The sequence below is a fragment of the Embiotoca jacksoni genome, unplaced genomic scaffold (assembly GCF_022577435.1).
Source record: "Embiotoca jacksoni isolate LCO1_2020_lvr unplaced genomic scaffold, fEmbJac1.0.p SCAF_15, whole genome shotgun sequence".
Lineage (NCBI taxonomy): Eukaryota > Metazoa > Chordata > Actinopteri > Embiotocidae > Embiotoca > Embiotoca jacksoni.
The window spans coordinates 6967055-6990415 of NW_027185285.1; the positions used below are offsets into that span (position 1 = coordinate 6967055).

The 23361-nt window shown below is 42.1% G+C and overlaps 2 protein-coding genes across 2 annotated transcripts in view; one reads left to right on the forward strand and one right to left on the reverse strand.

The window, feature by feature from the left end:
• The window catches only part of baiap2l1b (BAR/IMD domain containing adaptor protein 2 like 1b), a 30320-nt gene extending 13061 nt beyond the window's left edge, over window positions 1-17259 (forward strand). Inside the window, exons 7-14 of the mRNA XM_069149177.1 lie at window positions 4743-4895; window positions 5717-5872; window positions 6233-6347; window positions 7354-7570; window positions 9600-9662; window positions 10765-10987; window positions 15914-15960; window positions 16050-17259. Of these exons, the coding sequence (XP_069005278.1) occupies window positions 4743-4895; window positions 5717-5872; window positions 6233-6347; window positions 7354-7570; window positions 9600-9662; window positions 10765-10987; window positions 15914-15960; window positions 16050-16122 (1047 nt within the window). The 3' untranslated portion in view covers window positions 16123-17259. The remainder of the gene's footprint in view (window positions 1-4742; window positions 4896-5716; window positions 5873-6232; window positions 6348-7353; window positions 7571-9599; window positions 9663-10764; window positions 10988-15913; window positions 15961-16049) is intronic.
• Window positions 17164-23090, reverse strand: bri3 (brain protein I3). Its single transcript, XM_069149181.1, has 3 exons — window positions 22460-23090; window positions 20604-20712; window positions 17164-18621 (listed from the first exon to the last, which is right to left on the reverse strand). The coding sequence occupies exons 1-3, from the start codon at window positions 22602-22604 to the stop codon at window positions 18489-18491; spliced, it is 387 nt and encodes a 128-aa protein (XP_069005282.1). The 5' UTR covers window positions 22605-23090; the 3' UTR covers window positions 17164-18488.
• Window positions 23091-23361: the final 271 nt, after the last annotated feature.

Sequence of the window (23361 nt, forward strand, 5' to 3'; positions counted from 1 at the left end):
GACTGACCCCATATATTTGTTAAATGCAGAAAATTATCAGTTTTAATTTAGCTGCAATATTCTTCTAAAGTTTGTTTGTCTCGGCGTAGTTAGCAGGTTGCATCAGGTTCCTAAATAAGGTTACACATTTTAATGTTTGAAACTGATGTTTATTTTCAGATTTGTTTGGTTTTGTTTCACCCCTGCATCTGTGTTCAAACGTTCACAGGCCCAGAGGCACTAATAAATAACCTCAGTCTGTGTTTGCTCCTAATTATGGCCATCGATCTGTTGGTAATAACAAAATATGGACTCTCTGATTGTGTCACTGTTACCACAGGTGGTTTACCTCGGTGTACACAATTAATCACTGTGAAACATAAAGCCATTATGGCAGGTTAAAGTTGTTATGACGTGCTGCCAAAACACCCCAACAGCTCTGCAGAATGAAAATTACAGATGAGTTTAATCTCAAAGTTGCAACCCTGAGAGCAAAGCAGCCTCAGATCTTACATAACCTGCCCACCATTGATCCAGTCAGGCAGCCTGTTCGCCCAGGTTTGTGTGTGTGTGTGTGTGTGTGTGTGTGTGTGTGTGTGTGTGTGTGTGTGTGTGTGTGTGTGTGTGTGTGTGTGAGATGATTCAAGGGGTTGTGTTTTCTGTCAACACGGTCTATCCTACCCGAGGCTGGCAGAGGGATCAGCCCAACTGCACAAACGCAGTTAAAGTGAGAGAGAAACACCCAGAATGAAGTTTAACAGATGAGTTCATTATCATAACTACTTCGGTTTATCGCAGGTTCACCCTCCAGCTTTCCCTCGACTGGATTTACCATTGCAGAGAACAGTTTACTTAATAATAGCAGAGTTTTTAATACATCGTCGAGTTGTCATTTTTAGTGTACGCGTGAGGTGAGCAAGATAGGAAGTGATTAATTGATTGATTATTTCAGAGAAATAGTTGTAAACTATTTTGAATATCAATGAATTAGTTTAGGTTTTTTTCAAGCTATAATTATAGGAAAAAAGCTCAAAATGAGGGTTTGCTGCTTTTTTTTCGACGTCACATTTAGTAAACTGAATGTTGGGTATTGAATCTCTGAGCGAAGTTGTGGAGGACATTTATTCACATTTTACACACTTTTTCAAAAGATAAACAATCAATAATCAACATTTGAGAGATTACTCAATTATGCAAAACGTTCGTTGAAGCTTTAAATATGTTCACTTTTATACAGTGTATTTTTACATAATTACACAATAGAGCAACTGAAAGGATTTTAGAAATGAAGGATTTGTCTTACGAATAAGATATTTAATGAACATGACTGAAAATATGGTGAACTCTTTCCTGTATCTTTTTTGAAATTACAGACTTTCATCCTCTTCTCTCTTGTTTATTTCATTCTTTTGTTTTCTCATTTCTCTGCCTGCTCCCCCTCTTTTGTGTTTTCCTACTTCCTCTTTTCTTTTCACCTCTCTCCTCTCTCCTCCCCAACCGCCCATGAGTCACAGGATTCACATGCTGCGGTACGCACTTATCTGATTTAAGGCCAGGTATTAGGATTTAAAGACTTGATGGACACCGAGATAGGCCTTGCAAGCAGATAGACCGGGTGTTAGGACAGGAGCTTACAGCTGTAGATGATTCACCAGACACCAAAGACTCTTCAAAGCCTGAGAACGATCCGACAGGAGACAGAGATGGGGGGAAAAAACACTGAAAAATGTGGGAGAGCTGTCGCAACTGTCAAGCCGCTGATTAAAAGACTTTCCAAAAACAGTTTTAGTCTTTGTACACAAGATTAACAAAGCTTGAGATGTGTATCGAAGTCTCTTAAATGTCAAAAAGGGAAGAATGAGATTTATCTTTTGAAGAGTGTTGTTTTTTTTCTTCTTGCTCTGTTGCCATCCCTCGCTCTCTCTTACCTATAGTTCTTGGGATACACATAGGTTGTCCATAGCAACAGGCTCACTGCGGTGTTGACAAATGCAAAGTGATTAAGAGGGTGTGTGTGTGTGTGTGTGTGTGTGCGTGTGCGTGCGTCCGCATGTCGAAATAGCATTTCACACTCCCCTTCTTTTCCCCTCGTCCACTTAGTAGAAATTGTTCCGCCCAGTTTCACAGATATCGAACAATATTCATTGTCTTTTTCTCTGCATTTCTCTTAATTCTATTCAATCCAGATTATCTTTGGTATGAAATTTAACATTATTTTGCAAAAACAAAGGAATTGAAATACTTTAATTGCAGGTAATTTGGTAAATAATTTCAACAGTAGTAGCCAAATGAATACGCTATATCAATTATCTAAATAAGTGGTGAATATGTATTTGGAAATTAATGTTTCATGGTGGTAGTCGGTTTGTTTGTAGTAAAACAGATACATGTTAAACCGCTTGTGCAGCGCACACCCTTTCCTCTCCAGGTAAAAGGGTTTAGAAAACAATGTTTACACATTTGATTACATTTATTTCATTTTTACTAAAATCTTGAAAAATTGGCAGATCCAATGACTGTAGAAGAAATTGCAGCGTTGAGGTAACTGCTTGTTTACTCCTTCACGTAGATGTGAGGAAAATGGAGCCCAGATGACACCTCCGTTCACGTTCTGTACTTGTGAAAATATCATTATCTGACAATCCTTTACTGGAAATGTGCGTGAAGGTGATGCAATCAGTCAATTTCTACAATTATTACCACTGTCTTTCAAATACAACAGTCAGATGGTTTGTGGAAGACCTCAAAACTAGAGGAATATCACAGGCTGTGCGTTACTGTGGTTGACGGTACAACGGTTTAGCATGAATTAAATGTGACTTTGATCGTCCATTGTGTTTTTACTGGACGCTTATTATTTGTGAGTCAACAACACAGCAGGGAAATATGCCCTTACAGAGATCATGTGAAAAAAAACAAGAAATGCATTTGAATGGGCAGTAACGAGAAAAGAGTTCTATTTCTGATGTTATTTGTGTAGGTGTGTATCTTTGCCTCAGAAATTTGCATCTGCTTGTTTGTTGACAGGTATCCACAAAGGTAAGCCTGTTATCACATCGTCTGATGTTGAGGGAGATATCAACTAATCTAAACATACGGGTTCATGTGGGACTTCCTGGCACTAAACAGACAGACAGTCACTCGGGCAGATGGTCATTTGGTCAGACAGACGGACTTTCTTTGGACAAAGATGACATCAGCTTAGAGTTGTTTAGCTTTTGTCACTGAACGCACACACAGTTAGTATGCAAGTAAAGTTGATCAAATGTAACACCTTTCTTTATCTACCTCCTTGAAGAAAAATGATCTCATGTTGGAGTAGACCTAAAGAGGATAATCAAAAGATGAGATCCATAATAATACAGATGTTAAGGGAGTAGATATCATGGTAAAATCAGGAAAACCTCGACCAATGGTTATTTTTCATCTCTGTCTTTGTAGAAAATATTCAGCAGTATTGTTTTATTATTATAAGTTGTAAGAACATGTTACTCTGCATTTTACACCCAGAGAAACAGTTAAACAAACATTTTGGTTTGGTTCAGCAATTAACTTGAGATGTATTCATTTTAATGTTGGTGATGCTCCAGATGCAAATTAAAATGTATTTATACTGTCCGACTAAATGGCAAAGAAATTTCTATGTGCATTATGATTCAGGGTATAAAACAGCAGATGAGCGCTTAACTCGCAACAGCTTCCTGGTAAATAAAGCCCCGAGCCATTCCAGGATTTATCATTCGAGGACGGTTTTAAGAGCTGAATAGAGAGGGCGTGTGCTGTTGTATTAGCAACCGTTAAAGGCGTAACAACACCTAGTTGGATGAGGATGACGGTATATGGATTTCACAAGTAGCTGCCGTAAAGAACCAAGGGAGCAAAGATGATGTCAGAATTGTATTTCTGAATGTGCTGTTCATCACAAAAGGTTTTGAGTCCGAATTCAAATCCACACAATTTATATACTGTGTAAACATTAGCAAATACGCTCACTAGGACACATAAGGACCCTGCGTAACTATTTTAGATTAACACCACAACAATAATACATTAATAAAATACATAATGGCTTCTGCTTTCTCTGAAACTATCCCCCTCAGTTCTCATCTACATTTACGCAAGTAACAACTAGAAATGACGCCGTACGGAGCTTTATTGTGTTGATTCTTGTCCTTCCTCCAAAAAGTCAAATAATCCAAGATATTAAACAAGATTTTGTTGCATTCACTTTCACATAAATGCACATGGACACGCACTGGATCCTTTCAGTAGCCTTCTGACCCCTTTACAATCCCAGCTGTCCGCGTAGATAAGACTGACTCTCACTGTGACTGCTCTGTCTCGTCCACTCTTCATCTTGTTGCTCTGGCCTTTCACTAAACACCAAATGCCATCCAGTCTGTCAATACAGTAAACTGTAAACTAATGGCACCTGTTCCCCTGCGTGAGAGAGATAAGGTTATTCAGACAAGAGCACTGCTCCTTTTATACAATCTGCCCTTGTTGGGTTTGTGTATAGATCGACAATGGCTGCAAACATGTGCATGGCGAGATAAGACAGTGAGATGATCTATTCGAGATGGAGTTTGTAAGACAGCGCTCAAAACAAGTCAAACCTTTTGATTCTGATTAATTCAAATGTATTTATTGCTTTTTTGCTTTTTCATCTGTGCACAGATGTGCATGTGTATGTGAAGTGATTGAGGTGACGTGCAATAATGATGAATGCTAATTCCCCTGTGTACGTGTGCGTATGTTGTCAGTGTCTGGAAACACTGACAAGCCGACAGATGGACATGCAGTTGTTCATCGCGGACGGCTGTAAGGAGGCTCTGCTGGAGGAGAAGAGACGCTTCTGTTTCCTTGTGGACAAACACTGCATGTTCTCCTACCAGATCGTGTCCTTCCATGACAAGGTACGGGATACTCCTACCGCGCATCACGTTTGGAATAAAATATCGCTTCCTTTAACATAACACCATTCATTTCTATGTTGTTGCTGCTGTTGAGGAAGTAATCTTTTGTGAGTCTAAAGGGTGTAGTGCTATTTTTTTTGAGCAACCGGAGTGCGTTTATCCCATTTCAGTCACAACACATTCCTATAAATGTTTCGCAATAAAACCCTTGATAAGAAATAAAAGGTTTTCTGCCCAATAATTTTGTATTAACGCGTAATGAAGCAACTTTAACAGGGAAAACGGTAGCGGATCAAAACGAGGCTTCAGGTTGACGTGACACCTCAAAGGTCTATAGGATGATTTTGACCATTCTATTTTTTTTTTTTTTTTTTTAGTCTTTCATGACATACACTTTAGAGATGACTGGATGTTGAAGCACTTACAAGATTTAAAAGAATTTCAATATTATCAAGATAACTGAATATTTTATTTTCTCCTTTGGAAAAAAAAAAGAAGAGTGGCAGAGCTTTGTTCTTTTGTGCTCCGGCAGCACTACACCAAGTTAGTTTTAATTTGAGTCTATAAGGTCACCAAGATTTCTAACTGTAGACCTTGAGTATATTATACTATACTATACTATTATACTGTATTATACTCTTCAGAAAACACCTTCAACATTTTTAAATCAAACCAAAGCATCAGCTAGAATCATTTATTCCAAAACCCACAATCTCCACAATGTATCACGTTACCATAGTGATGGAAAAGTGTGCACCGTTTCTATTGATTACTCATGTTTTCCTTGAATATCTTTTCTTATTCCCATGGCTGCTGGATAGGCCAGAGACATACTGACGGCAAAGCTGAGCAGCTGGCAGGACCAGTGCAACGATGCCACCGACATGCCCGAGAGTGTTTTGTCGATGATTGAAGGACTGCGCACGACAGTTTCCATCACGCCGCTGCCCTCTCCCTCCCCGTCACGACGCAGCGTGGTATAATGGGGGGGACAGAGGGACAATCAAAGATGTTTTTCAGTGCTAGATACTTTGCCGTCTCGTTTCATACTGTACCGGAGTCCAGTAGTAGAAAACAATGTGTCATCATTACATGATGGAAACCTAATAATTACTCCACCTGGAGGGAAGACTGCAGAGCGCCCGGCAGTATACGTCTGCATATTACTAATGAGAATATTCTTTAAGCTGTCAAGTTGATATAAGCAGGCTGCTTCATGTGCTATATAAAGATAAATATGCTCAGATTGAGTATTTAATCATGTTTATTTCTGACCAACTTTAGTAGAGAAAACCTATGTTTAAAAAATATATATATTTATGTGTTTGCTGTGGCAGAACATCGTTGCTCCTCCGGCTCCACCTCTGAAGGCTCATATCAGCCCTCTGGCTGGTATGTTCACCCAGGAGAACAACACTTCCAGTGTAACCTCTTCTACAAAGAACAGCACAGGTGACATGGCTTTATATGGCGTTGGTTTTCATTTCGCACTTCCCCATGTGCCATTGTAGCTTCAACGTGAAAACTTTCCATTGCTTCCTGAAACGTGGCCTTTATTCTCCGTAGAACAATCATACCAGCTTCACCTGGGTTTGGATCTGGGTATCACATCTTTCTTTGCAATTCTGCTGTATCGACATTGCAAAAATGTATCTAGTGATGAAATAGTTGCATCTAATGTTTAATATATAGTATTACATTGTGTTTTTTTTAAGGGGTATGGCAGTATGGATTTCCTTTGGCAACTTTTCCACCAATGCAAATTTGCTCGTGCTGGTTAGCAGTTGGTTCAACTTCTGAACCCTCTAAAAATTGGGCTTCAGAACCACGCCAATACTTCACTGTATATGTCTGTATCCATCTCTGTTTTCCCAGCAACCCCAGCACCAATTTAAGAGTAGCAACAACGGCGGACTACATTGAGTGTATTTTGGATTTAAATCGAGGACCACGGTACAAGAAAAAAGACCGTTTGTCTTGGACAACTGTTGTTTGTTTTTGTCCATTCTGGTTGTTTTTTGTTTTTTTTATGGTGGTCACATAGTAATCCTGCCCCTCAGCCCCTGAACTAAGCAATTCTTGGTTCTTGACATGCCATGTTTTGGTATTACTGAGACAGCTGCTACTTTTACTGTCAAAATGACCTTTCATCTCGCTCCACCATTGGGTCAAATTTGTCCAGGACTTTGGTTTATTACCAAATACCTGCAAAACGAATGATATTCCAATTAGCTGCAGCTGTACTTTATGCTGACTGCTAATTTGCAGAATTCAGTAAACATGCCCGGTGAACATCAACGTTGACTGACATGTTTGTCGTTGTGAGCATGTTCATATGGTGATGTGACCATTAAGCTCAAATCAGCAGTGGATCCGTACAGACCTGTTGGTCTTCTTATTCTTGTCAAGTCTTATTGTTGCGTTCTGAGGGTTTGTTTCTCTTTGTCCTCCTCCTCAGACCACGGGAACAGCGAGGAGAACAGCCTCGCCAGGTCTGTGTCCGTCGCCACAGGCCTCAACAACATGGTGAAGAGGCCACGCGTGCGCACCATCTTTCCCCACACTGCCGGCAACAACAGCACTCTGCTCAGCTTTGACGAGGGAGACATCATTGTCCTGCTCATCCCCGACGAGAGAGACGGATGGATGTACGGTGAACTGGAGAAGAATGGAAAGTGAGTGGAACAACATGCGATGCATCTTATGGAACAGTACTGTACATGATCACATGTGCGACGTACACGATCACAATCACGTGTCTTGGCTACATTCTATATTGAGAAGACTTCATTCCTCCATCACCACCTGCCTCATCAGTTTCTAAGATCCTTGTCATGTTCCTCCATCCTCCTTAGAGTCAGGTGGACTGCACTGTTTTAACTGACCAGATGGTCCCTACCCCGATTGTTAGGCTGACCATGTACGTGCACACAGCTCCCAGCTTGTCAAGTGCTGCCTGAGCTGGAACACTCACTGATAAGGAAATCAAAGTAAAGTATGGCCTGAGGGTGGGATGTACGATAGCAGACTGGAGTGAGGCAGAGAGAGAAGTTCAGAGTACTAGCTGCTCCCCCACACAGATAGGCACCAGCCAAACTCGCTCTTCAGGTCTCTGATGTCTGACTTTCTAAACAGAGATTTGATCTGAAGCCCTTGAAAGAGTATTTTGGAATTTTAATCATTTATCAGGTTTGATCTATATTGCTATCCAGGGAAATTACCTGACAAATATATAAAAAATAATTGATCAAGGGCAAAAAGGAATAATTTCCGAGTTGCTTTTCAAAAGTGAGGCGGCCATAAAGTAAAACTTGTGCCTAAAGGCTTAAGAAGTGTATATCATTATGTTTATTAGAGCAAAGCATCTGACAAGATGGCCTTCATGTCCCGCAGGAGGTTTGACTTTGATGCATTTGGGTCTCTCGCTGGGTATCTCCCTTTTGTTTTATATCAGCTTTGATAGTGTTTCCCAGCAACTCACCTGGCAACACCCACTCAAGATACCAAGATACCCACTCACACTATTGATCGAATGAATGTTAGTAAGACTGAGATGACTTTAAATCCAGTGTGTAAAAAAGAGAATACGGTAAAGACAATAGATAATACATCACATCTGACTTGTGTTTATGAGAAAAGTGAACACCCACTTGGATAACAGTACTTGTGAGGTGTCCTTGAGCAAAGTTATTATTAAAGCCAAGTTGCTGCAGGGAATCTGTTGAGTGGCCAGCAGCAACAGTTGTACCGAAAACAAACAGGTGTTCTCAGTGGAAACCGTCCCCTGATTAAACAAAAGCAGTTATTCATGTGATGGTGAATGAGTGATATGTAGTTTCCAGACAGTTTTGAGAGTCTTATCGCAGGTACACAAAGGAAATGCTTATCATTTAAGCCACATGAGCAAATATTTACATTCGTCCACACTGAGGGAGAGGCTGAGCTACTACATACTAATTATGAACAGCTTTGTGCCGTGACGTCACCAATGACACGCAGTCCTTGGTCTGAGTTTGTGATAGGGACTCACTCTTACTCGTTTTTCACTCGAGCTTTTCAACCTAGCGTACATTCTTTCAAATATGTTTTAAAAATGAAAGAACCCATTTTTTACTAAGGTGAGAAAGTGTTGCGCAGTGTCACCTTAATCTCATTCAAGCATTTGACGAGCTTCATCACAATATGTTTTTAACCTCAGTAACGGTCAAGTTAATTTTGGTGTGTGGGCAGGAACGAATGTTTTTTTTTTTATTTTTCTTCCTGAGGCCTTTTGCACTTCACCACAAGTTTATACTTTCAAGTCAATGATTTATTTTGTCCCTTAGAAAAGATGGAAAATAATCCTACATAATAAAAGAAAATGGCATTTGAAACATGACTTTGTGATGTTCACCCTTTTTCATATCAGAGGCATTATCGGCGGTTTGTGTTGGTGACGAATTCTAGCTACCATAGTTACCATTGTTACATTCACACCTGTAATAGCAACTTTAATAGCGCTACAATATCTCGAGAATATTCAATGAAGGGACAAAAAAAAAAGGCATGTGTGTCTTCAGGATAAGAAATGGAGGTAGCCACCGAATAGAGAGCGGAGCAGCAAGGCTCCCCATCCAATCCTTTGGAGAGGCCCTCAGCGGTGCAGCAAGAGCCGACGGGGACCACAGATGTCCCTAACTCACCTTCTTTGTTTCTGTGTTCCAGGAGGGGCTGGTTCCCTTCATCTTACTGTCGTGCACTCTCTGAGCCGCTCGTGAATAACAACAGGTAAGGAGACTCCACATTCCAGCACGCACACGCACACGCACACACACACACACACACACACACACACACACACACACACACACACACACACACACACACAGCACTTGCAGGTTTCGTGTTGCAACCAGCTGTATTGTTGGCAGTGTTTCCTCTAGTTGCTGCTGTTGGAGCGATAGCCTTTCTAATCCTGTAGGGACTTTCCCGTTCCCCAACCTTTGTTTCCCGTCGTCCGTCACTCACCTCAGTCGCGTGAAATATTTCTGTTAAAGTGACACCGCGTGTGCTGCCCTGCACGGTGTAATAAATGTTGATGTATGATCTGACATTTTAGGATTCGTAGCTCCTAATTAAAGTATCTTTTGCTCATATGAATACCTTGTAGCCTCCAAATCTGTTTTTAAAATTAGATCTAAAATTGGACTTTTCACTCGAGCCCCGCAAAACATCAGGAAACAGGATGTTGTGTGCTGATGAGTAGATTTTGCTGCTGATGAGAGAGAGAGAGAGAGAGAGAGAAGGTTCAGAGCGTTGACTGCAGGCTTCCCTTCAAAGAGACTAATCCCTGTTGGATTAATTTATTAGATCTTAATGTGCTGCACCTCCCACAGAGGGGCTGCCAGCCAACGACTGCTGGTCACGGAAACAGAAAGTTTAAACTATAACCAGCGCCGGGGGATACAACAACACATGTACACGTCCTCGTCCTTTTGTCCTTATGAGGAACTTCCATTGACCAAATTAAATCTGTATTCATCATCCCTAATTTTAACATCATCCCAATAAGCCTAACATCAACATATAGGTTAACCTTAAATGCTATTAGTTACACTAAATCCAAAATCCAACCCTTTAACAGCCTCTGAAGATAAAAGTGCAGAAGCACTCACACATGCCCGGAGACATAGACATAAAAAGTCTCTGAATTGGTTTATTTACGTGTCATTTTCTTCACCTCTTTTACCGCCTACTCTCTCAACTCATCTTCTTCCACTTCATCCTTACTTTTCCTTCACATATTTCGGCTCTGCTTTGGTCTTTTTGTTTCTCCCCCGTCCCCTCATCTCTCGTGCCGACCCCTCCTCCTCCTCCCGTTCGTCTGCAGCGAGACTGCCGCCCCGTACCGCAGCAAAAGTGTGGTCAACCTCCACCACCAGGACACGGAGACGGACGAGGCGACCATGGTGCTCCCCCCGGCCGACTACCGCGACGGCCGGCAGCGCAATGCCATCAAGAACAACTCCTCGTCCAGCGTCACCAACAACCTCCACCACCACCATCACCACTCCCCCACGCCCTCAGCGGCCTCCTCCTCGTCTGATCCCACGGTCAGTCTGTAGCGCCGGCGTCTTCTGTCTTCTGCCAGACTTCTTTTTCTTTCTTTTTTTTTTTTTTGCTGCGCTGGCACAGCCCTGCCTTAAGCCCGTGACACGACTGAACCGATACCTGCTGCGGCTCGGCTACTGTACCCTCAGCTTTATCTTTGACTGCTGATGACGGTGCACGTGTGTGTGTGTGTGTGTGTGTGTGGTATCAGATGAGCTTTTTATGTCTGACCGAGAAACCTGATCACACTCTCGATACACTCTCAGTGTCGGCTGACATAGACAATAAACAAAATCAATTATTGGTACGAGGGGACAGTTTCACACTGAGTTTAGTGTCAGTAGAGTCACGAGTAGAGTCCTGGCTCATTTTCTTAATGTTTAGCCATCAGTCTAATATTGTTTTTATAAGTAGCATGTTCAGAATGTGACAAAAAAAAAATTCAAATACTAAATATCATGAATTCAGAGGAACATATAGAGCAGGGATTTTACTCGCTCAAGTTGAGGCAAAGGTGGTATATCGAGTAGAGTAACTTAATTGCTTCGTCTGTAAGTATTAGTGTGTGTGTGGGGGAATCTTAGATATACTCTGCCTCTGAAGTCTCACTGAAGGGGAAGCGGGAGACTTACAAACCCCCCATGAATCTGAACAGGATAAGCAGTAAAAGAAACTAGATGGATGGATTTATCGCTCTACTTACACTTTGAAGACCCACTTTAAATTCAGATTGACACAGAAACTCAGTGTTTTCAGGAAATTAAACGGTTAGAAAAGGGTTTCATCTTTAACAACTTTGATCTGAAAACTGTCTCAACTTGCAGTCCCAGGACTCTTCCTCACATGGTTGAAGGGGATGAAGACACAGGCTGTGTAAGGCACAGCTGTGAAGATTGTTATTGTTATAATAATCCCTGGTGTGCTGATAATGGGTCTCCAGGAGACTACACTGCACTGAGAGGCAGTAATTCTGGGATAGATGTGAGAACATGGTCTGGGTCAGCCTGGGTGACTGTGCGCACACACACACACACACACACACACACACACACACACACACACCATATTCTGCTAACATAATGATGAAAGAAGCTTTCTGTTTCTTGGCAACAGATGATTTTATGATATGTTTAAGTAATATTATTATTTCAGCCACGTCCTCTTTCCAACAGCTGCTGTATATTCCTTACTTTACAAATAATCCCCCATTTGCATACGATGCAAAGTGCCAGGCAAAGTTGCGGTTTCCTGCTGCAAAAGCTCGTTTAGCCCTCCTCTGCTGCGGTACATCAGGGTCAAAGGCACATGCCCTATCTCCATGATCTCTCACACTACCTCTGCACAATCATCCACACACTCTCTGTGTTACATCACACGCACGCTGCTTATCGAGACTACCTGCAGGCTTTTAGCAACGTTGGTCAGTTAGATTTGGACCTCTCACGTATTTCTTTATGCTTGACTTCCATGCAAAATGCAACTCTATCGTGCGTGGACGTAGAAATACTTGTTTAATGCGGTGTCTTCTTTCACAACTAATGTCCAGTTAATGTGTCTAAATCCAGATAATCAAATCCTGGGCCATTACCTCCTCACTCACCCATAAGAAATGAAACTGTATACACCATTGGTTTACATTAACCTTAACTTAATATATGCACCAGAAGGGACATATTGGATGGTCGATATCTAGTAAATTGGTCAAACATCTTTTAAACTTGGTCCCAAAGTCCTCCACTTTACTTGAAATGCGTGACCTACCTCACAAGATTTGTTTATTTTTGCACCTTTCCAGCCTTTTTATGTACATGGAAGATCTAGCAGGATGAAACGGTGAAGAGTTGCGCAAACAAAATACACACAGATCCCGCCCCCCCCTCCCCCGGCTATTCTGGTCAGCTGTGATGTTTGACCCAGGTAGATGTCCAACGGTCAGATGGCAAATGGAGATACTTTTCTCTTTCCTGGCTGTATTCATTATTTACCACTCATTTGGTCCTCAGCCACAGGCAGACTTACTGTAGTATCGCCAACTCAGCGTTTGTGCGCATGTGTGTGTGTGTGTGTGTGTGTGTGTGTGTGTGTGTGTGTGTGTGTGTGTGTGTGTGTGTGTGTGTGTGTGTGTGTGTGTTTTTTCCCACTGTCAGGCTACAGCCGGCACACATCTCTCCATCACTGGCTCGGCATTATGGTGGAATTCCACTCCGGGCGAACCCGAAACCCCGCCTTCCCTCGTTGACGCTCTCTCTCGTCATTCTTTCAGCCTGTCTCATCAATGTTTGTCTATTTATCTGAACCATCTGAGCGCTTTGTCTCTCCATCTTTCTATCGCTCTCACTCGTTCTGCCTCTCCCTCTGTTTCCAGGGTAAATGAGGGGTCACGTCCCGGGAAGTTTGTTCTTTCCTAGAGACTCTCAAACCCCGGGCCCGAACTCTTTTTCAAAACACAGACGTGTGCACAGATCCGAGAATAGACCGTGTGGGAAAAAGTTCTCCGCCGCTGCAGTAGATTTGGATGCCGTGGTTTATATTCAGCTCGGGGTACGAGTGGGCGTGTTGAGGTCATGTGTTGGTATGTGCGTGTATGCTGGGTTAGTTAGTGACTTGTGGCTTCTGCGTTCGTGAATATTACTGCCATAATGACACGTGCTTCATCAGTTTATGTGCTTTTCAGATAATTGACTCTAAATAAATATGGGCCTGTTGAAAATCTGTACTAAATGGGGGCAAACTGTATGTTTGTTTGTTTTATATATCTGGTTGGTTTTTTTCTGTCTATATTAGTAGATCATTCTGCCTGCGTTCTTTTTCTGCTCTCGATCGCTGTCATCAAACTGAATGTAAATGCAGAGCCTTTTTTTTTTTTTTTTTTTTTTAATGTTGCAGGTTGGACCAGACGAGGAAAGGTGAAAGGAGGAAATAGATAAGCGAGCTGGGGGAGGTGGGGTTACTCTGGAATTCTTCGTCACCATGAGGGGGAAAAAAATGCACCCTCACTGGTTTGGTGCTTCGTATGAAGGATGAGATAACGATTCACAGGAATTAATATATTTAGAAGATCGAGACGGACGGAGAGAGAGAGAGAGTTATCTGACAGATTGAGATCTACAGAGACATCTTTGACATGTAAATTGAGTATCAGTGAAAAGAGAAGAATAGTCGTTCCTTCCTTTCGGTACTTAAAAGTTTAACGGAGCGAAACAGAGGTGAAGATGGATCGTGTTGTGAACGAGCATGTTGACCGAATGCTGTTACTGGATATATTAAACCGCTGCCTGGCTTTGATTAAAGGAGCGCGAGACTGAAACTGAATGTTATTTGAAGAATAAATTAGAACTGCCCACCTACGTAAAGAGATGTATTATTTTTCTCGCCGTGACTGTTGCTATGTGAGGAGCAAATATGTGAAACTCTTGGTAAATAGCAGAAGTCACAGTGAGAGGGACTGAAACTCTCTGGACAGGAATGTCGGTCACTCAACTCAATCCAGTACTGACCTCTTGTGGAGTATTTGAAGTACTGCAGGTTGAAGTCTGGGAGGAACTTCAAATCCAGGGCAACGCATGTTGCTGGAAAGATAAGCAATTTGTGTTCAGCTCTTTGGCTGACGAGCAGGCTACAGTTTACAATACCTTTAGAGAAGGCTCTAAACACTTTCTAACGGCTGTAGTTTAGGAAATTGTGTAACTTAAAGCGTGGACAGGTAGTTTCACATGATATTTTTTGCATTATGGAGATTTTTTTAGAGAACTATATGGAGAGTAAACTTCACATTCAGAGTTTGGACCTCACAAAGGTGGTCAACAGTAAATGGCGTGGCCTATATAGTGAATTGGGAGTTATTTCTCCCTTATTTGTGTGTACAGGAAGATCCACTTTTTTTTTTTGCAAGCACTAGCAGAAGAGAATAATCTCCACATTCCACCACAGTTGCTGTTGGGTTTGTGTGTGTGTGTTTTTAATATTTAACTGTGGCGTAGAAACATTTCCTCTCTGCTTTCCTCTTAGCCCAGTTTCATGTAATAAACAGATCAGACCACGAGAGGGTACAGCGTCAAGTGTCGTGTTTTGCCGCGCTTCAGTGTGAAAAGTACAAACGTGCATGGCCAGAGTTAGAGAAGGAAGTAATGTGACAAAGTACAAAAGAGCCAAAGTCCAAGTAAAGAGGCGGGCTGGGGGGGGGAAACTGGATGGATCGAACCCAGGAATTTCACCCAGGAGAATAGGGAGTCCTTGAAAAAGCAACGTGGATTTGTTGAAAGTAGTAATCTTTTCCTTACCAAGTAGTTTTGGTGCCCAATTCTAATCACGTTGTTTTTCACGTCTCGGCGAGTTTAAACGTGACACTGACACAGCACGTTGAAGTGGACAGAAAAGTTTTGTGCCGCTTGCTAGTCACCTCAGTTTTGTGGTTTCTCTCGTGCGAATGCGAAACCAAGGCCCGGAGCTTTCAGGTGCGGATGCTCTTTTTCCTCCCCGTCCCCTTTGGTGTTTGCAAAAATATGTAAATGTATAACCCTTTTAAATGAAAATTGCTTTTCCTAATAGCTGATGCCTTGAGCAAACCAGCAGTGAGCAGTGAGTAGTGAGTGCCTGCTCCCACAGAGGCGCTCACTTCGGCTCGTCATACGAAAACTTGATGCAGTTGACCGTGGTGCAGACTTGAATTTCCGGAAGATCCAGGTTCCTCGCGCCGTCTCACGTCACGTCGTTTTGCCGCACCCCGGCCCGTGCGTTCAACCAGCGTGTCCAATCCGCGTGTTGGATTACACAAACGTGTAAACGCACCAAACACGGTGACGCGTGGGATGGCTTGAGGCGTTCGCAGTGCAAATGCGCCACGGTTCCGCACTGCGCGACCGACTGCGTCACAGGGTGCTGGCCCTGCAAGTCGGGTGTGACGCGTGTCTTTTGTGTTTTCTCCACAGGCAGTCCAGTCGAATGGCATCTCAAGACCTTCGCCCGCTTACCTCGCGTAAGTTGCAATAGAACGTGAACAAGGTGATTCGCTTTTTGTCTCGCTCAGACACGCGCTCATCGCTCCTCTCTGCTGCGTTTTCACAGCGGAGGGAACCCATTCGCCACGGTGAGGCTACGTCCAACCGTCACCAACGACCGCTCTGGACCGGTCATCTGATCTGTCCACATTTTCAGCCACCCTCGATTCCCACGCCCCTTTATCAAGCTTCCCGAGTCATCTCTCCGGGACATGCAGTTCAGCTTCTGTCCTCACTGTGCACCGGCTTCTCCTGGTCTGGATGGAACCAAAGTTAACTTCGCCAGTACTGATGGAAATAAAATGCCATTTGAATCTGGAATCCCCTCACAGGAAGTATGGAGTATTTTGGGACCATTTTATTTACAGAACAGATGTTCATATATTTATGATATATATATATATTTTCTATGTCTATTTTTGTCCCTCTGTATGTAGTGGTGAGATTTAAATGACCACATTCTTACCAGCACTTGAGAAACGGATCAATGAAAATGGTCAAAGGAAATATTGCAATGTATTTATGCTTTTGATGTTGCTTGTTCATTGTCAGAATGACTTGATATTTCCTTTTGCCATGGGACAGTAGAAGAAAGTACAGTCGAGGACATCTGCATTTCACCTTCAGGTCCTTGCGATAATGTAGACAGTGATAACAATTATGTTGACTGTCGCCGGGACGAGCGATGATTTGAAGAAATGCGTCCCAAAAGGCACAAAGTGATCTTTGTCCTCTTGAATATACATTTGCACAACAGATGCTATTTTGTCCTTTGCCATCCAACTTAAGTTTTGTAGTGTGGAAACAGGACTTCTGCCTTACTGACACATTCATATCTGCTGTAAAATATGATCGACCTGTTGCATTCTTCAGCTTGTGGACAGCGCAACCCTTTCCGTTTTAATCATTACACATGGCGAGACAGATGTCTTATCGTTTTAATTTTCGTCGGCCGCTGACCCACACTGCACCCTTAATAGAATTTGCTGTATGAAAAATAAAGATTTATTTCTTAATTTCTTCTCTCTGAGGTTTAGTTTGTCATCGTGCACAAGTACTCCGCAAAAAAGTGCCACTTTGAAATTTCTTCTTGTGCATTCATTTGTTTATATAGTTGTCTCAGGAGGAACAACATTCATCCATTCGAGAAAAGAAAAAAACCAAGCAAGAAATCAAAAGCATAAGTAGCATTCATTTTTAATTACAGTAACACATATATATATATATGTGTGTATATATATGTATATATGAGTTATAAAAAAAAAAAAAGTAAGAACCTCAATCATACGAGCGGAGCGTGCGTAGTGTTTTCTAAAGCAAGAATTTTTTTTTTTTAACTCCCTCCCACCCAGTTACATCTCCTTTTTTTCTGCCAAGGACAGTTTTATAACATCGTGCTGTGATGGAAGACGTAGACGTGGAGATACTGCAGATACACAGACAAAGACATTCTCGATTGATTGTCTGGCTGGGAGGAACAGGGCGGGTTGACTTGTCACAGAGTACTAAGGTGAAAATCCAGAGATTATACACATCATTGAGAGATTTCTCCAGCTTTTACTCAGCATGCTTCCTTGAAATTAAACTCTGCGCACTAAAGGACAAGTCTGCGCTTTGACACAAGAGTCCTCGTAAAATAAGTAGGAGACCGAAGTCGAACAGTGGTTGAGGTTGGAAAGTCGAGGGCATTTCAGATTGTATGTACCTGAGATCTGCATTGGCCCTGGAAAGGTACAACCCAGCAGAATAATCATCAGACAAACGGTCAGTGCAAATATGGCCCCAAGAAACAATGTCAACAAAAACAGACAAAATGCTTTCTGTCTCACACGAGGCCGCTGTTGCAGCTGGAACAGTCCAAGGATCTTTTTTTTTTTTTTTTTTTTTTTTTTTTTAAACGTGTTTTAGGTGTTATTCTGTGTGGCACACTGAACCAACAAGGGAACAAAATGTTTGATAAAATAATTTGGATTTCCTAAAAAAAAAAAAAAAAGAAGCGAATTCATCAATGTTACTAAACACAATGTTAACCAAAAAGTAGGTATGCGGTGTACCAGCAAATACAAAAAAAAGAAAGAAAAATCGTCAGGCAAAATAACTATATATGACTGGTTAATTCTGACTTAACAAAACAGGAAGGAATTTGCTCAGATCCTCTGATCACTGAGCTAAATCTACACAAGAAATCATGACTGATGGAATCTGATGATCACTCAGCATGTAGTGAAGGCACTGACAACAGCTGAACACTTACATATGCTAGAATATATCCTTAACTAGCAGATGAAAATAGATCTTTACACGTGCCGCTAATAAAAACTCACATGATGATTAATGGTAATATCTGGATCATTTGTTGTACACAACACAATGGCAACAGCGATGTGCAATATTAAGAAAAGATAACAAAATGAAGGACAAAAAAAAAAAATGCTGGATTATATGTGTGTGTGTGTGTGCCTGGCATAGGGATACAAGCGTGTGTATGAGCTGTAGTTTGGTCCCTCTAGCCGAAGGTGGCGCCACAGTTGGGACACCTTCTCTGACGCAGTGCGAAGCAGAAGAGGATCCCCAGGGGGAAGAAGAAGATGGCGCACAGGATCCCCAGACAGGTGAAGTCATCCTCTAGGACACCCACTCTATAACACACACACACACACACACGGGGGGAAGGGACACAGTTTACGCCATCGAAAATTTTAATTCATCACAAATTTACTAGATAGATAGATAGTTACTTTATTAATCCCCAAGGGGAATTTTTTTTTTTTTTTTTTTCGCTACAGCAGCATTTATAGGTACAGGAACCATCAAGAAGACACTTTTCAGTTCCGAGTCTCATTGTAAAGAAAAAGGCAAACAAAAGCTCTCCTTGTCTTTCCTCATCTTCTTCTTCAACATTACAGCCAGGTAAGCTTACGGCAGGGAGAAAAAAGTTGTCCAAATCTCAAAACTCGTCTTTAAAGTCAAAGAGTTCAACATTTGCCATACGCATCTTTCCAAGGCGTCTCTTAGTTCTGTGAACAAACGGCTGCTCATGAGACGTGAGGTGTTGCAATTTCGGCAACATTTGGCTCACGCTGGTCCTCCCATTTCATCACAAAAAGATTTGAACACCTTTAAAAGAAAGACAGGCAACAGCAAATAATCAAATAATCCCCCCAAATCGTGTAGCAGCTCGTTTTGGAAAGGGGAACTCCGGCAGGCTGCGTCCCGGGCCAGCTTTAATCCAGAGGGGCAGTAAACAAAGTGCTAACCGTGGTCTCATGACTGCACTACACCAAGCAGTGCGGCCAGGAAATCTGCTGAAAGCCTCACGAAGGAATTAACTAATGCAACGTATCAACAGAGACTCCGGAGAGATGGGAAGTAAGGGTCACTTTAAAAAAAAAAATGTTTTAAAAGCACTTACTCATAACTCTGTGTCACAGAGCTTTGGATTGTTTTTCTTTCGGAGAGTCAAGGGGCAATAAAATTGAAATAATCCCCCCCCCCCCCCCCCCCCCCCCAAAAAAAAAAATAGGCCTTAATTTCACTCTTAATATTAGATTCTGCCGTTATGCTAAACTGTTTTTAACCTCATTAGTTTGTGCAGCGGTGTCATCTCATAGGTGTTTGCATTTTTGCACCGGTGCCGGGAGCTGTCTGTCATGGTGCAAATATTGTAGCAGCCTTTTCAAACTCTTTTAAATGTTTTACACGCTGTAAGTTTACAAAATATACTGGAGTTTACGGTTATCACCAAGTGTCAGGCAGTAGTACGTCCATTCTAATTTAAGAAATACAGGGCTGATATCAAAGTGGGAAAATAAATGAATGCCAAGAATGTGCTGTCATATGCTGAAATGAAGCTAAATTTGTATTTGTACAGCTGATTTTTATTCTGCATTTGTAGAAAATACAGAAGCCTCACTGCAGTTTTAGCAAATAAGTAAACTAAGTATGTCAACCCACAGAGGTGTTCCCCTTTCTTTATGACATCATTTCACTTTACAGTAAGCGTCGAAGTTTGCCAATCATTCCAAACACAAAGGCACGTAGGCCATCTGAACTTTAATTTCATGTAAAACCCAGAACCTTAGCTCCGCTTTTTATTTTTTTTCACCTCACGACATTAAACAGTCCTGCTGAGTTGTTGTGACATGTAAAGCTCTGAAATTAGTTCCTGTAAAAGACAAACAGTATTTAATTGTGTAAATTTCACAATTGAAAATGAGCATTTCTCATTTCCATTTTGCACTCGTGAACTGTGTCCTGTAGCCACCTTTGGCCCAATCACATGTTTGAAGCTGAAATCATCTGACTGACAGGATGTTGACTCACACAGTGAAACCAATGTAAAAAAAAAAAAAACCTGAAAGATCAGCTGAACATTCAGTTGTACTCGGTTGTGAAAATAGACATACAGATGAGCAACAATATATAAAGACAAACAAAGATGGAGATTGATGGTGTTCGCCTGAAAGGGAACTGTTCTCAGAATCAGGGAGCATGGTACGCTCATGTTAACAGTCAGTAACTGCACTTGTTTTTAAAAATGGACTCATATTAGACCTCCATTATCTACACTCCAATATGTGTGTGTGTGTGTGTGTGTGTGTGTGTGTGTGTGTGTCCTGACCTGCAAGCAGGGCAGCCCCCCACCACCACTACCGAGGGTTGGATGATGGTGTACGTCCCAGGGTAGGGCTGCTGGGATACAGCTGGGCCCATCTGGGCTGAGGGGTAACCTGCAGGTAGGAAAAAGGAGGGTGGCACACGTTGTAATTTATTTGAAGTGTGACTGCACACACACACACACATCAGAGGCTGCAATTATTACTGTGACGAGGTTTGACAAGTTTGACATTTAAGGTTTTTTTTTTAATTTTAAGTTCAATTCAAATTGAGGTCTTCACCGGTTGTCAGTATGTTTTAGAATCGATTTTAAGAGTTTACAGATCACACGTAAAGTCCTTCGTGGTTCAGCCCTTGGCTACATACGGGAGCTCCCCTGTGAGCAGCCTCAGAGCCACAGGCCAGGCTCTATTTGCTGCTCCTAAGTACCAGCTCAAGACTAAAGTTGCCTGGACTTTTACAGTAGGTGGGGGGGGGGGGCGCTCAGCTCTGAAACGCTGCCTGAGAATCTGAGGCTCGAAAGATGAGTGACATCTTTAAAATCACTTATTTAAACTTTTTTTTTTTTTTTTTTTTTTAAAAGCACTTTTTTTTTTGCTCTTCCCCCCCCCCCTCCTCCCACCATCATATCTTACCTGTTTTAATATTACTTTATCCCATTTTATTTGTATTATTTCTGCCTGATTTTATTTGCCTCCGCACTGAAATGTTTGAATCCTGGTAATACCATGAAAGGCAGTGTGTAACTTTTTTTTGTATTTATTTATTTTTATTTTTTAAGTGCTCTATATATTAAATTATTCTTGTTATTATACATTCAGAGGTTACAAGACTGACAAGTTTAAATAAAGCTACTGGAATCAATAAAAGCCACAGTCAACCCTCTCCGTAATAAAAACAAAAACAAAAACAAAAACAAAGCCAAGTTAGAAGTACCTGAGAATCAAGTCACTATAAATGTGAGTCGGCTAGAGAAAGTCAAAGATTGACAAGTGCTGCGGGTGTTGGACTTTTGTGACCACCTGTGTACATTTGCAGTCCTGTTTGTGTGACACCGGTTGAACTTCGACGCGACGAACGCAGTTTTGATAAGGACACGTGACCGTGAGGAGACTAAAACCTAACAGCTGTTGAAGGTGCGTACCGTGCACCTTCAACGTTTCATGATCACCAGCAGCGACAGACTAGTCTCATCTAGTCAGGTGAGTGCGTGTGGTTCAGCAAATAGGAAATGACACGAGAAACGGCATTTCCTCCGGAGGACAAGCCGAACTTCTTTGACACACTCGTTGCGGCTCTTACACAATGAACATGTTATGGCTTCTTATAAACACTCAGACCAGGTGATTTGCCGACAACATAATCCTCTGACTGAAAGGTTCATTGTTTATTAGTGAGTTACGGAGCACTAATGGTGAGCTACCTTCAAATGCGCTAATTTTTGTTAATTATGTAAAGTAAAAAAAAAAAAAAAAAAAAAAAAAGGTCAGCAAAACAGATATCTCTATAATCATACTGCGCATGCGCATCGTCGGTGTGTGTGTGTGTGTGGGGGGGGTGTGTGTGTGCCTGATAAACGAAACTAATTACTTTTTTTCACAGAACAACTTTAAGTCTGGCTGTAGTTTAAAAAACGTTCCTCTTGAGGCTACAATGTTCTGTATCGCAGACTCGCCGGAACCCAAAATAAAAATAATAATAATAAAAAAAAAAAAAAGGGCCCTAAAGCTTTCTCTTAAACTAAGCCGGAAGTGAGGAGGAGTGATGCCTCTTCGCCCTCCGTCCCACTCGTTTGGTTTACTTTACTTTCTGCTAAACGTCTAGACCGTGTACGTGTACAACATGAATGGGGCTACTCGCCTTGGCCATCGGGGTACTGGTAGGGCGGCGGTGCCGCAGGAGGGATGGCCCCGTAGCTGTGCTGCTGCGGGCCGTACTCGTAAGCCCCCGGGACGGCGTTGTAGGCGGGAGGTCTGTCCTGAAGGAGAGGTTTGCTGTCCACCATCTCACCTGCTGTAACGCGTCCTCAAACTCGTCTCGTGGTCTGCCCTCAAAAAAAAAAAAAAAAAAAAAGTCTCCAGCGACAGAAAGGCGTCCAAACGGGAGGGGGGGTTAGGGGGGGGGGGGGACTACTGAGCTTTTGTCGCCCGAAAAGCTGTGCGACGCTGGTTGACACGCAGTGGCGACAAAAACAAAGAAAATACGCTGCGCAAAAATGAAACTTCGTCCCTCTCCATGCGCCAACTTTGTCCCCCGGCGGCGCAACAACCCCAAGTGTTCACCAAAAGGGCCACTTTAAAACAAAACCAAAAAAAAAAAAAAAAAGAGAGAGGGATGGTCTTGAGTCTGCGCGGTAGCGGTTAACTTAACTCCATTTCCCTCCTTGAAGTTGGTCCTTTGGCATCGAAACAACAGTCATCCGTCATCACAGCACCTTCAACTCAACTGGAAGTCGGCGAGGCTTTGCCTTTCTGTCTGGATTCGTCACAAGAGAGGAATCATGTGATGAGCCGCCGTAGCGCCTCTGCGCAGTGAAAAGCTTCTTAAAGCAACAGTGCATGAAAAACAAAGGCTGCACTGCAACGCCGGCCGCCTAATCACAGAGAAAATAACATGATTAACGACTGTTTTTATTCCTATATATATATATATATATATATAAAATGCAGTATTTGGAATGACATAATCGGTCCACTGCCTCAGTCTGAGTGGAGGCCCAACCTGTTCGCACTGGGACTTACATCATTGCTGACCTTTAAGAG